General features: G+C 42.9%; 1 protein-coding gene across 2 annotated transcripts in view; it reads right to left on the reverse strand.

Annotated features, from left to right (window-relative positions):
• Positions 1–379: 379 nt before the first annotated feature.
• RPS6KA3 (ribosomal protein S6 kinase A3) overlaps positions 380–15,458 on the reverse strand; it is a 199,732-nt gene continuing 184,653 nt past the window's right edge. For both annotated transcript variants that reach the window (XM_073616491.1, XM_073616492.1), the window contains 2 exons: positions 10,541–10,678; positions 380–3,752 (listed from right to left, as the gene is read on the reverse strand). In XM_073616491.1, coding sequence (XP_073472592.1) covers positions 3,627–3,752; positions 10,541–10,678 — 264 coding nt within the window. In that variant the 3' untranslated portion in view covers positions 380–3,626. The remainder of the gene's footprint in view (positions 3,753–10,540; positions 10,679–15,458) is intronic.

The raw sequence follows: 15,458 nt of genomic DNA on the forward strand, positions 1-15,458 counted from the left end.
AACACCAGAAAGATATCCACCCTTCTAGAACAGTGGTTCTCAACCCTGTCCTCAAGTACCCCCCCAACAGGCCATGTTTGCAGGTACACCTTTATCTTGCACAGGTGCTTGAAATCAGAGTCAATGGCTTGGTATTTTGGACAGCTATTTTATCTAAAAGAAATTCCCAAAACATGGCCTGTTTTGGGTACTTGAGGACAGGGTTTAGAACCGCTGTTCTAGAAGACTTGAAAAAACTGAGGCATACTGGGCAGAGCATGGTAGTGTGCAAATCCTCCTGTGAATAGCAGTATAACCTTACCGTATAGGATTCCTATGTCCCTCCCACAATGGATGAGCAAGAAAGCATGTTTTACAAAACAGGCAAAAGCAACATAAGTTTGTATTTGAAAGTTTATTATATAAATGTCTCCTTTTCTTAAGAGGATTACAAAACCAATTAAGAGAAATTTACAAGCAATGATTACCATTAAGAATTGATCATACTGGATATATGTTAGTATTAAGAGTTAAATTTGTTTCAAGGTAGGTGATAAGAGAATCTTTCATTAGAACTATGACAGTTTCATTCTAGTTTACTGCAATGGAAGCATCTTCCAGGTACTGAAGGCTGGGCACACAGGGCAATTCATAATTACACTTCAAGTATGATAAATTTACTGACATGCCATGCAAAATCTAATATAAAGAAAGATTGTACATAACTGTAGAAAAATATTCTCTATGATTTGTCTTTTTTTTAAAAAAAAAAAGTTAAACAGTCCCTCCCCTCCAGAAATACAGTAACTGCAAAATAATTACATCCCTTTGTGTACAATGTCCCTTTAGCCAGGGTCAGAGTTGCTCCATAAAGCTAATGTACATAATTTTCACACAAGAAAAAAAGCAATTATCTGCCACAGCTTATCTACAAGTAACATTCCTCAACACTTTCCCCTTATAGTGATAATTATAGAGAAGATTATTACATGGCATAAACTGCAAAAAGAAAATCAGGTTGGTTTCATAAAAAGTTTACACTAGGGAAAAACAAGAATAATCATTCAACACTTTGACATTTGATTCAGCTTTGTTTAAGCAGCACTGAGACTGGGAACCGTTTATATTAAGCTTATGAACATTAAACACCCACAGAATCAGATAAAGGTGGCATAAAAAGGGGGGAAGGTGGTGGGAAATCCTGTTTGGAGCTCCTTTTTGTAGTAATATACTAGAATACAGCAGCTTGTGAAATACAACACGGTGGATGTCACCAGCAGGTAGGCTTGCAAGTTAAATTTGTGACATATGTCTTTAGAATGGACTTCAATGCAAATTTTAAGGCAACATCCTTGCTAAGAAAGTAATACAAGGGAGAAAAAAAAATACATGATATCCATTGTGAAAATACTGCTCCAGACTCGCTCTAGTGTTGGTCACATGACCAAAAGGATAAGGTATTTCACATAACCTGCAAAATGGGAGGATATTTATTGATTCTTCATTTAACCCAGCAAGACTGCTCGTTTAACTTAAAGTGGTTGTAAACCTCAGACATGAAATCTGAACAAAACACATTTCTATAGTGTTTACTCGCCTAGTTTCAAATACAAAGTGTCACTGCTCTCTGCTGACTAGTTCCTCTGCTATCAGCATGAATCACTCCTGACAAGTTTTCCTGACATCATGAGAAAAATGGTGACGGGGAGGGATCTTCAGCTGATTGACAGCCTTAACTCTGTTCCTGTGTGCAGCGTGGTGTGTCCCTTCACTCCAATTAGCTTTCAGAGCTCTCTTACAGTGTTTAACTTCAGCTCCCTGTCCCCTGCTTTTTAAATCTGTGAAAAATCATCTGAGTTCAACAAGGATGTACAGGGCAACTGGCTGCAAAAAAACAGGTACAACAGGATTTATTCCATCTCTGTGTATCCCCTGAGGCCAGTCACTTCAATGGGTATAGGTAAGGGTTTACAACCACTTTAAATTTTTACATTTGAGTATAGGCCCCCCATAATAATATGCTATAAAGAGCTGTAATGTGTAGCGACCATCATACATTTGTGTTTTTGATAGACTGATGCTACCATTAGTTAATACACACAACTATTCTTTTTTCACCATTACAGAGGTCCACAAACAAGGTAGGTGCCTAAGCACCAATCACTTATTAGGAAGAAAATAATAAAAAAAAAAAAAAACCCATAAGTAGTAAATCTGTGAATGGGAAATGCAGGATGCTGGCAAAGCCTTTTCATGATCTACATAAGTTTTGATTTTTTTTCTCCCATTCTTTAATAACATATTCAACAAGTTGTTCTAAACCATTATTCCTGAACAGCAGACAAGGTTTAATATCCAAATGTAACCAGGGTGTGCTAGGAAACAGGTGAAATCTAACCTGCAGAAAGCCACTTGATAGAAAACGTTTGGGGCAATAGAACACTTAAAATCTGTTGTGGTGCTCTAAAATAGCAAGTCAAGATTTTAGCTCTACCATTTCCAACTATTGTATGTAGGAAGTTGAAGCTCAGTATACACTTAATGGATTAATCTCCATCTACTGTATGAACTACAAATTGTGAGCCACCACATACTGGGGGACCTATCAGCAGTGACTGCTGCTAACCAGGTTTGGATTTTCCCAATTAATAAGGTCCTGTTGAAAGTATTACACCACCCAAAACACAACTGTATAATGCAAGAGTATTTGTGCAACATGGACTATCTTTTAAAATAACTGCAGGCATTTTAAAGTAGCTTATGTCAAGCAAAAAAGGTGCCTATGAGTTTAAACAAGTTAAAAAGTTGAGTTATAAAACTTAAAAAAAAAACAAAAAACAAAAACATGGCGATTGTGTCAGTTACTACTGCATGAAACATTTTTCTCATTGAGTTTTATATCAGTTTCATCGTCTGTCTTATGGCTTCACAGGCTTACACTTATACAACCAAGCAGAACCACCTTACATTCAAGCAGAATTAAATGCTGGCACTATTCTAGTAAAGTCACTTTGCCAGAACACACAAGACACACTTGACAGCAAAGACAAGGCATGTGAATAACTGTACTGAAGAACAAAACAAATAGGGAAAAAGGAATTAGAGTACAATAGGGACGAAAGGCAACAACTCTAAATGAAAATGCCAAGGAGATTGGCGGTTGAGCGCCACGGAAAGAACTCAACACTTTGCATGGCACAGAAAACAGGCTTAAGGAACTCAGTGCTGTCATCATTTAAGTGCTCAAGGAGAAGGAATATATAAGTCACTGAGTTAAGTGGATAAAAGGCTCCCTATAAAAATAATTGCCAACATGGTTTCAGTGTATTGTTCATGCTAAGAGGGGGGGGGGGGGGGGGGGGGTTTGGGGGGTAGGGAGAGAATGACAGTCTTATTGCTCCACTGTTGGAGGACCAGTTTTACATTTGAAATGTTACAGCCTGGTCAAGAGAGTCAGTAAGGTAGAAGGGTTGCCATCAACAATGTAAGAGAACAGACATAAAGCAGCAGCATTGATGTAGAGCCCAGCAGGGCAGTGAGCATGTGCTTGCAGGAGTGTCTTTTTGATATGTGCTATCTTCTCTGTTGGCTCTGGTTTGTGCTGAAGATCTTCAGCACTAGCACTCTGGAGTCACTTGAGTTTATGTTCAGAGTGCAGTCGAAGTAATCTTCTTTACGCCTCTTCTCTGAGCAAGAGTCGAACGACCAACAGGTTCCAGCACCGGAGACATCGGATTGAGGTTCAATGCAGAGTATGTAGCTGCCATGGCTCCCTACAGTTGCAGAAAGGGTGCAATAAAGGAAATATTGAAAAATATAAGCATATGTAAATTGCGTATAAAAAACAAAAAAAAAACCCCAAAAAACACTAGACTAAAAATAATCAAGATTATTTAGGCAAATTATGAGTAAACAAGGAGAAAAAGGAATTTTGATCTACTTGTAAATTCCGTGCCGTATATGACACAGGCAGAATATTCATACATCATGGGTTATAGGCGTGTATCTTTAGGTGCCCAGACACCAGCAAGCTTTCGAGGACACACCCACTGGGCACCTCTTCTGTAACCTTACCCCACCCTACGAGTCCTCAATTTTGTAGCAAGCAATGCAAAGTTAAAGCAAGGAATAGAAGGGGAGGGTGTCTACATTTCTTTTAAAATTGGAATAGAGTAATGGGAGGGTTTTAACTTCTGTCAGTTTTTTTTTGCCATCTGTGCCCCATTGAGGAGATTTCCCTTCACTTCCTGTCCCATAGCCAAAACCAGAAGTGAAAGGAAATCCCTTCAAAGTGAGGGAATCCCGAGGTGTCACCAGAAGTAATGACCCTAATGGAAGATTTTCCCTCTATTACTATTCTGGTGTCAACTCAAAATTTGGGATTTTATTCAACTTTCGATAATGGCAAACAGGACATATAGGAGAGGGTGAATCTCCCTAACAGGGACACAAACAGCAATAAAAGCAGAGTTAATAACAAGAGTGGGGATAAACTAATGCACAAAACCACATAAATACTGCTATAGGTAAAAAGGAAAAGCTGCCAAAAAATAAGTGTTCCCACACAGCAAAATAAAATAAAAATATAAATTATGTGGCACTAGCTGACCTAATCAAAAATCAATGAATCTTCAATACTTCAAAATTAATATCTAAATGTGTAAATCCAATCACCTGGCGGTGATAACATAAAATCAAAGGCAATACTAAAGCCTCAATAATGCAAACTCGAGCAAAAAACAAACAATAATAATGTAAGAACAAAAAAATCTTCAAAGTGCAAACAAAAAATGACCAGATAAATGGCCAATGTGTCCTAGAAAAAAATCCACTAATAATTTGCTGTAGGTGAATAAATAAATCCAAAACAGTGCTATGATGCAATATCCCACTAATAAAATAAATACACTATCTTCAAAACAGTTCATAAGTGAAGAAAGTGCAAAAAACAATTGATGTGCAATCCCCATCCGCAGTGCACCACCTGTTCCCCCAGCCTCTCACCTCTAGCAGCGGCCCCTACGGGCCAAGTTGGACTCAGATCAACCAGAGACAATGACTTTCCACGAAACGATCGACCTTCTAAAAATTATTGATTTTTATATTTTTATCCTTTTAATATTATATTTATTGGGTGCGATGAGTTCTCTTTCCAGGAGATGGCGCTGAATAATTTGTTTTTAGCCATTGAGTTGTAGGTTATTAGATCTCCAGATGTCGCTAGTGAGATTTCACACCATTTGGTGTGTCATTGTCATTATTGACCAGTATTTGGCGTCTATATGAGTATATTTCAAGAAATGCTATACTTTTTTTCCACAAGATGTCACCAGTGAGTTGTAGATCATTCTTATTATTTTTCCTCTTACCACTTGATGGCGCTTGCCAATGGAAGAATATTTTAATTATGCTAGTCGTTTTAAACATATATAATATAGCAAGTTTTAAAAGATTTTTTAATAATTCTGTTTTTATGTAGTATTATATTACTTTCAAGATGCTTGTACTGCCTATTTGCTTACAATTGAAGACCTGCTGTTTATTGTGTAGCTTCTGCTATGGCAGAGGTAGAAACTATATAAACTGGCAACATCGACACCTGACTCCCTCGCCCTTTGAAGTCATGTGAGCAGAATCGCAACGCATCAGAGAGGAGCCAGGTGTCGTCACTTCCGATCGTGGCCGCGACCGGAAGTACTCGTTTTTAATGCTGTTCTTCGTTTTTCTATATGTAAGTTACTGCGTGTGCTGGATGTTAACAAATTCTTTCAAATTACTACACATTGGAGCCACCCTTCTTCTATTTTACTATATGCCCTCACTGCTGAGCCCGGAGATCGAAGGTGTCTGCTGAATATTAGAAGGTCGATCATTTCGTGGAAAGTCATCGTCTCTGGTTGATCTGAGTCGGATTTACCGGTATTTATTCACCTACAGCAATTAGTGGATTTTTTTCTAGGACACATATTGGCTACTTATCTGGTCATTTTTTGTTTGCACTTTGAAGATTTTTTGTTCTTACATTATTGTGTTTATGTTTTTTGCTCAAGTTTGCATTATTGAGGCTTTAGTATTGCCTTTGATTTTATGTTATCACCGCCAGGTGATTGGATTTATACATTTAGTATTAAATTTGAAGTATTGAAGATTCATTGATTTTTATTGATTAGGTCAGCCAGCGCCATATAATTTATATTTTAATAAAAGCAGAGTTGTTCTAGTCCCCTCCGCTGTAGCAAACTAAAAAACAAAAAAAAAACAAAACAAAATTTTGCATTTAGTTATTCTTTAATCATACAGTACAGAATACAGGCAGAATATTCATGCATCATAGAATGACCCCAAGCAATGAATACAAAAAGTGGGCAACAACTAGGCAAACAAAACTTTGCCAACAGGCCCAAAAGACAACAGGACCCAAATTCAGGTTGCTCCTGCAAGAATCTTCCTGCCAAAAGATTGGATATCCACCTGGTAAAATGTTTGAGAAGTGTGAACAGAAGACCAGGGGGCAGCCTTAACCACTTAAATACAGGGCACTTATACATCTTCCTGCCCAGACCAATTTTCAGCTTTCAGCGCTGTCGCAGTTTGAATGACAATTGCGCGGTCAGCCAACACTGTACTCAAACTAAGTTTTTATCATTTTGTTCCCACAAATAGAGCTTTATTTTGGTGGTATTTGATCACCTCTGCGTTTTTTATTTGCTAAATAAAAAAAGCCAGAAAATTTTGAAAAAAAATAAAAGTTTTGCTTTTGTTTCTGTTAAAACATTTTTGAAAATAAGTAAGTTTTCTCTTTCACTGATGGGCACTGATAAGGCAGCACCGATGAGGTGGCACCAATGAGCGGGCACTGATGGGCACTGATGGGCATTGATAGGCGGCACTGAAAGGCTGCAAAGATGGGTTCTTATGGGTGGCACTGATAGGCATCCCTGGTGGCACTGGCAGTGGTAGGCATTGTGAGTGGGCACTGATTGGCAGCTGCCTGGGAACAGATTAGTATTTCCCTGGGGTCTAGGGGGCATACCTGGTGGTCCAGTGTGGATGGCTTCCCTGGTGGTCCTGGGTGGGATACGAGGGGGGGGGCTGTGCTGATAAACAATCAGCACAGCCCCCCCCGTCAGGAGAGCAGCCCAACAGCTCTCCTCTACTCGCGTCTGTCAGACGTGAGTGAGGAAAAGCCGATCACCGCCTCTTTCTATTTACATTGTGATCAGCCGTGATTGGACACGGTTGATCACGTGGTAAAGAGTCTCCGTCAGAGACTCTTTACCTAGATCAGGGTTGCGGGGTGTAAGACTGACGCCTCGCAACAACGAATGCTGCGATGCATGCCCCCGTCAGTCAGGATATTGAAACCACTTTGCCGCCGTCATTCTGCTATATGGCGAGCGGCAAGTGGTTAAACAGTTGGGCTACAGAGGCTTGGTACCGAAATGCCCAGGAATCTACTACAGATTAGGTGAAATGGGCGCACAACAGCGCTGGATGAGGTTTTTGTTTAGGAACATAAGCTCTTCTAAAAGTTTTTTTATGCTCTGTGAAATGGTGGATTTTGAAGCAGGGTGTCCATTGCAAGGACCCGAGGAAAGAAACAAAAGAATCCATATATGTTTGACTGAAGTAGTAGCTTTAACCACTAGCCGACCAGCTCACGCAGATATACTGCAGCAGGTTGGCACTTCTGTGTGAATCGACGCACCTGTACGTCGGTCCGCGCAGGGAGGATAGCGGGTGCGCTGTGGGAGCATGCCCACAGGTCCCGCGGACTCGATGTCTGCCGGCAACCTGTGATCGTGGTGAGGAGAGGCAGAACGGGGAACTGCCTATGTAAACAAGGCGGTTCCCCCCGTTCTGCCTAGTGACATGACAGAACTACTGTTACAAGTGATCTCTGTCATGTCCCTGCCAGCCCATCCCCCCTACAGTTAGAACATGCTGAGTGAGGAACACACTTAACCCCTTAGTGTTAACCCCTTCTTTGCCAGTGTCATTTTTACATTGCTCAGTGCATTTTTATAGCACTTATCAATGTAATGTCACTGGTCCCCAAAAAGTCATTTGGGGTCAGATTTGTCTGCCATTGGGATTGTCACTGGGATAAAAGGTGGTTGAGAGCATTCTGCAAATCTAACTGATCTTGGCCAGTATTTTGTTCATTTGAAAGAAGAAAGTGGTAAGGTCATAAAGTTTTGAACTATATTTTGTACCCCTTCAAAACCACCAACTGAGGTCCGGGACATCTTTGACCCAGAGAACGACAAACAGATGTTTCCCAAATCTTAGGAGGGAGGATGTCCCTTCATTGTGAAACAAACTTTAGAGAAGACTTATTGGCTTGCCAAACCTTACGCCGAAAGGAAGGGCTGAACTTAGACTTTAAAGTTGAAGCTTTTGCATTGTGTTTTTTGTAAACCTGTAAAAACCCGAAGAAGTATTTGGGTATTTGGAAAAAAAAAAAAAAGGGAAGCCTGGTTAGAGGGGACATGTGCTATGTGTTAAGAAGAGCCAAGTCAGGAGTGACCTTTTGGTCATCGACTACACATTTTATCTGTTCACGAACAGTAATTGTTTTGCAGGTTTTTGTAAGTCCCCAAAGGGGCATGGCAAGATAGAGGCGTCAGATTGCAAAATACTAAAACTTTAACTGACAGAGGCAATGAGCTTTTCAGCATTACCAAGCTTACTAGCTTACCGATAAGACAGTTGCAAAAAAGTGTAGGAGAAGAGGCAGCCTGTTTCTAAGCCCTGGGCATACATGGTTATATTAAGGCCATAATGTGTTTTAGGAAAGTAGAACGATGCAGAAAATTTTGCTTTAGTCAAAATAGGCTGCTGTTGCATGCCTGAAATAGAGCTAAAATTGTATCACGAGACCGGTGTTAACACCACTCTGAGGTTGAGTGTTGTGTGGGCTTTTGGAAGAGCGAAGGTATGTCTGCGTTTTGAATTGACTCCCTCTCGCCTGGTCTCTGCCATAGCTACGAGTGAGGGTATTTCCCTGTCAGGTAGTCATGGAATAGTATGGGAGATACAGTAGCATGTCTGGAAGGAGTTTGTGGCGTCCTCAGCTTGCCAATGTCCAGTCACCTGAGGGTACACGCCTATAACCCATGGTGTATCAATATTCTGCCTGCGTCCTGTACTGTACAAGATTAACATTTTATGAAATTAACTAAAAACCGTGGAAGTCACAAAAAAGTTTGAAAATATAAAAAAGACAAGCTTTCAAGCTCAAGCTTTGGTCACTCCAGAATAAGTGGCCCAGAGGAAGGACAAACCAAATCTGCATCATACAGGTTCTCTTTCTGTAAACAATTCTCCCCCCTCCCTTTTAGAATTAGAAGGGTAGTTTAGAAAAAAAAAATAACCAAATCCTTATATTTTGTGGCAGCTACCAGTATCTTTAAGGTGAAATTGTGCTTTGTCTATGCAGGGCAAAGCAAAAGGTTCAGTACTGTATAACTCCTCTGCATCCCTAGCAATACATACTTTGCCTTCACTGCTTTGTCACTTTGGCTGCCAGAAGTAGAAGCTACCCTGCGTAAGCTAATGTTTGCTCAAGTGGTAAGTCGCATAGGGCTACTGACTCTTCCAAATGTGACAGGGCTGGTGCTTGGCTCAGAGTTGCTACATGCTCCAGCACACCCAGAAGTATCATGTATTTTCTTCACTCTTGGCTGTGAGGGAGCAAATGAAAGAAGTACATGCTGCTGGGTATAAGGCGGTAGGAATTAAAGCAGACTTGCTGCTTTGCCTTGTAATGAGCAAAACTCAAGTTTGCTTTTACGATACATATTTCGGCGACAGCAACGTCATCCTGAACTTGGCTCCAAGTGAGTCATGTCATCAAAAAATGCATCTAGAAAATTAAGACTGAAAAGCCTCAACTTCCATCTTGCATACTTGTGATCTCTACAGTGCGAAGACAGGAGAATGATAACAATCCTGGAGCTGGCATCGTTAAAACCACATCACCAACGGCAGCTCCCATACTTTTATTCTTGCAGCCAAGCTTTAAGTTCCACTACTGATTTCCCATTACACAACTTAACTGCTCCAATCATAAAGAATATTTTCTTTAATATTCAAGGTGAATATCTCTCACTTTATATCCTAATGTCCCCTAGTCCTTGGGATGAAGTCTCAAAGCGATCACCTGTTACATTTTAAACATAATTGTCTACAGAATGCCACAGGTGGGCATGTTAATGGTAAACACAATATCCAGATAGAATATCTATCCTAGCAGCCCATGTAGCTATTATGTATCCTAAGGGCAGAGGGGACTGGTCCAATTAGTCCAGTTCTCAACACAAGCACACACTACGCACATTTCTATAGTGGAATGCAATGTAATACTGGTGCTGCCAGCTGCCAAGAAATCATAGATTTTGTTGGCAAGTCATTTTCCAATTGAGTAAGTCGATAACTTAAACCTGGCCAGCAGTGGCCATAGATTTTTTTTTTTTTTTACAAGAGACTGATAGTGACTTGACTGACATCGTCACCAGTTAATCAATGCATTTATTTTGCATACTGTATATGGTCATACCTTTACTAGATGTGGATCCTGTCTATTTAGCTGGAACTGAGGCAATTGGTCACAATGTACAATCCAAGGGTGCTTTAACACCTGGGCAGCTGTTAATCTCTGATGTGGATCCACATGAAGCATCTTTGATACCAAGTCCTAGGAACACAAAAAAAAAAATTAATAAAAAAAACAAAAAAAAAACAAAGTTACTTACTGGTAACGTTCTTTCCTGGAGTCTTTTAGCCACCTGAGAGACCTTGGCTCCTCTCCTCTGCAGGAAAAACTGCGCCAGCCACCTTTAAATTTCCTCCTCCCCTGCTGGTTCTTCAGTTGTTTTAGAGCACCTCCAGTCTGCTGGGGAGACACAAGAACATGTGATACAAACAAAATACCACAGTTCCTGTTTTTAGGAAATCTCAAGTCATTTATATATTCAGGTGGGTACTAGTGCGGTCCTGAAAGACTCCAGGAAAGAACGTTACCAGTAAGTAACTTCGTTTTTCCCTTACTCGTCTTTCAGGACAGCCACCTGAGAGGATAAACGAGCACTTACTCCTAGGGCGGGACTACAGCTTGTAAGACCTTGCGTCCAAAGGCTTGCTCCTTTGTCGACAAGGGATCCACTCTGTAGTGCTTGACAAAGCTGGACCAGGTTGCCTCTCTGCAGATTTGCTCTGGCATTGCTCCAGCCCTCTCTGCCTGTGACATTGCCATTGACCTCGTCAAATGTGCCCTAAATGCCATCTGGGATCTGCCTACCTCCCAAAATATAGGCCTGGCCAATCAACTCTCTGAGCCACCTGGCTATAGTGCACCTTGAGACTCTGTCCTTTCTTAGCCCCTGAAAATAAAACAAAAGCGGAATCTGACTTCATGAAAGGTTTGGTTTCCTTTAAATAATGTAGGACGCACATCTTTACATCTAACTCATGGAACTTAGCCTCCTGTTCTCCATAAGGATTTGTACAAAAAGAATGTAAAATAATATCTTAACCTCTGTGAAACTTTGAGGCAACTTTAGGTAAAAAGGCCGGATCTAGCTTAAAAACTTTACGATCCAGAAAAATTTGACAAAAAGAAGGCCTGGTTGATGAGGCCACTATTTCACAAACTCTCCTGGCGGTCGTGACCGCCACCAAAAAAACAGCTTTAAGCATCAACAATTTTATTGGACAAATTTCTTGTGGCTCAAATGGGTCAACTGTCAAGGTTTGTAGCACCAAAGACAGGTCCCATTTGGGAAAGGGTGATCTCTGTACTGGCCTTTGAAAAATCTGACTATCCATGGATTGGAAGCTAGCTTCTTTTCCTGACAGAGATTGCCGTTACCCGGCTCTTTAATGTACTGATGCCCAGGCCCTTGTCTGCCCCGTACTGTAGATATTCTAGGACCGCCTCTAAGCTTTGTGCTGCACAGGAGTTCCCTATACACCAGTTGTTAAATCGTATCCATACTTTTCTATATATGGTGCGAATCCCCATCTTTCTACTATTTAGCAATGTATTGATCAACCGGTTTATAGCCTTCAACAACTGCTCCTCAGAAGCCAGGCCGCCAGATTTCATCTTTCTACCTGGGGACAATACACTGGTCCCTGAAAGAGGAGATCCTCTCGGATTGGTAGTACCCATGGAGGTTCTACAGCCAGTTCCCTCAGAATAGAGAACCATGGTCTTCTGGGCCAGTGTGGTGCAATGAGAATCACTAAGGTGTTCTCTGTTCTGAGCTTTCTTAGTACCGCTGGTATGAGCAGGCCTGTGGCGACAGGACAGGCAAAACAAGCAATTGCTTGGGGCCCAAAGCTGGCCTGGGGCCCAAAGCTGGCCTGGGGCCCCAACCGCGCCGCCGCTTCCCAGTGTTGCCAAACGCCCACCCGTAAATGTCCGTTACGGGCAGTGGTGCCCGTAAAAAAGATGGGCGCAAGCCGGCCATGTAACTGCGCATGCGCTGTTCCCAAGCCGGCCGGGCAAGCTCCTACTCGCTTGGCCGGGCGACGCATGTGCAGTAACTTAATGGCGCCGCCCGGCGGCATTTTTGAATAGATTTTAGAGTACACTTGTTCCTGGCTAAGACACAGCAGCCACGTTTTGTGCACTCGCCGTAGGCGGAGGAGTCGAGGGGGGGGGGGTAAGTGAGAAGAGTGCGACACTGGGGCAGAGGATGACATTACTGGGGACAGCAGCTGACACTACTGGGCCTGGGGACAGGCGACAGAGGATGACATGGCATTACTGGAGGGAGGGGGGGTGAAGCCATGGCATGCAGGGGGACAGTGAAGGACACTGATGTGCTACCCTGTGGACTGTGGAGAGATGAAATGGAAGCAGCAAAGGGGCAGCACACACTGGTGTGGAGACTGTAATATGATGGTGGACAGAGGAGGAGGCTACTGTGAGGGGGTGAGGAGGACACTATCATGTCGGCAGCCTCTGTCCCCCTCCTGCGGTATGTCCGCAGCCTCTGTCCCCCCTCCTGCGGTATGTCCGCAGCCTCTGTCCCCCCTCCTGTGGTATGTCCACAGGCAGCCTCTGTCCCCCCTCCTGCGGTATGTCCACAGGCAGCCTCTGTCCCCCCTCCTGCGGTATGTCCACAGGCAGCCTCTGTCCCCCCTCCTGCGGTATGTCCACAGGCAGCCTCTGTCCCCCCCCCTGCGGTATGTCCACAGGCAGCCTCTGTCCCCCCCCCTGCGGTATGTCCACAGGCAGCCTCTGTCCCCCCTCCTGCGGTATGTCCACAGGCAGCCTCTGTCCCCCCTCCTGCGGTATGTCCACAGGCAGCCTCTGTCCCCTCTCCTGCGGTATGTCCACAGGCAGACTCTGTGCCCCTCCTGCGGTATGTCCGCAGCCTCTGTCCCCCTCCTGTAGTATGTCCGCAGCCTCTGTCCCCCTCCTGTAGTATGTCCGCAGCCTATGTCCCCCTCCTGTAGTATGTCCGCAGCCTATGTCCCCCTCCTGTAGTATGTCCGCAGCCTATGTCCCCCTCCTGTAGTATGTCCGCAGCCTATGTCCCCCTCCTGTAGTATGTCCGCAGCCTATGTCCCCCTCCCTCCCCTTCAATTGTTGAAAATGTTCAAATTTTATGCACATTATATGCAACAGCAGTATTTGCATTGTAAACCTTTTTTATTTATATAAAGTGTTGGTGAACTTAAACTGTATCGCTATGCTGTGATTCCTGTAGGCTTTGCGTGCGTGCAGGGGGGGGGGGGGGGTTCTCCATGTCCAATTTGCTGTGGGCCCCCAAGTTCCTTCAAACGGCCCTGGGTATGAGTACTGGCGGCGGGGTGAGGCTTAACACTTGGTGTACCTCCATTTCTGCACTAGAGTGTCACCCCCCCCCCCCCAGGTGCTCCGTCCTTTTTTTCCTTTTTTAAAGAGAAGAAGGCTCAGACTTTCGTGTTTTCTTTTTATGCGAATAGGTCCACTTGCGGAACTCCCCATTTTTGTGTAATTATCTTGAACACTTCTTGGTTTAATCTCCAGTCGCCGTCTCTCAATCTCCTCCTGCTGAGATAGTCGGCTACTTGATTGAGTTCTCCTTTTAAGTGGACTGCTCAAAGGGAAAGAGCGCATTTTTCCACCCATTTTAGGACCTCCTCTGCCAGGGACCACATAGTTCCGGTCCTTGTTCCCCCTTGCTTGTTTACGTAAGCAACTACGAAAACGTTGTCGGACTGGATCTGTAAATGGTGACCCTTCAGTTGTTCCTTGAAGTGTTTGAGTGCTAAAAGAACTGCCCTTAGTTCTTTCCAATGTGATGATTTTTTCATTTCCTTGTGTTATCCGTGGGCCTAGATGGGCCCCCCCAACCTACGCCACTTGAATCTGTGGTCATTACTTGAGTAAATGGTAAGATCCACATCCGTCCTTTGGTTAAATTTTCCAGCTTTCTCCACCACCATAAAGACCTTTTTACTTGTGTTGGTATATGTATCTGAGTGTCTAGTGAGTCTTGTCTGTGATTCCATATTTTTAAAATAAATATTTGTAGTGGTTGAAAATGCAATCCCGCCCATTGCACTGCCGGGATTGCTGAGGTTAATAGCCCCAAAGCGGACATCGCCCATCTTATTGTGCATGGTCTGTTTTGTAGCATCTTTGTTGCTTCTTGAATTATTTTGTTTTGAATCCAGGATGTACCCAAAGTACGTAATCTTCTGGGAGGGGAGCAGGTTGAACTTCTCTAGATTTAGTAACCACCCCAGTTTTTGTAGGAAATCTTGGGTGTAGCTCAGATCTTTGTTAATTTTTCTGGCGTAGTGGCAAAGATCTGTAAGTCGTCTAGGTAGGCAATGACTGCAATGCCTCTGAGTCAGAGTGTTGCCAAGGGTTCTGCCAACACTTTTGTGAATATTCGAGGTGAAGATGAGAGCCCAAAAGGAAGAGCCCGAAACTGAAGGTGGAACGTCTCTTCCTTTGTTTTTACTGCCAGTCTTCAGTATTTTTACTCTATTGGGACGTGTAATAATGCATCCTTTAGATCCAGGGAAGCCATGTAGCAATTTGGGTGCAATAGTGCCTTTACAGAAAAGATAGTATCCATCCTAAACCGTTTGTAGGTCACTGACTGGTTTAAAGGTTTGAGATTTAGTATCTGTCTGAAATTTCCAGAGGGTTTCTGGACCACAAACACGTGGGAGTAAAAACCCTTGCCGATTTCTTCTTGTTGTACATAGCTTACCACTTCTTTTTCTATTAGTTCCTTTATGGCTTCCAATAGACCTCTGGTCTTTTCTCTGTTTCTTGGCAGTTCCGTGGCATAAAACCTGCTTGGGGGTAGGGTTGAAAACGCCAAACAATAACCCTGTCGCACGATTCTTAGTATGAATCGGCTTGAGTATATCGCCTCCCATTGTGGAAGGAAGGCCCCCAATCTTCCCCCCACCGTGACCAACTTGTTACTGTTTGTTACGGGTTTGCTCAGGACGACAAAAAA

The sequence above is a fragment of the Aquarana catesbeiana genome, linkage group LG02, assembly GCF_042186555.1.
Source record: "Aquarana catesbeiana isolate 2022-GZ linkage group LG02, ASM4218655v1, whole genome shotgun sequence".
NCBI lineage: Eukaryota > Metazoa > Chordata > Amphibia > Anura > Ranidae > Aquarana > Aquarana catesbeiana.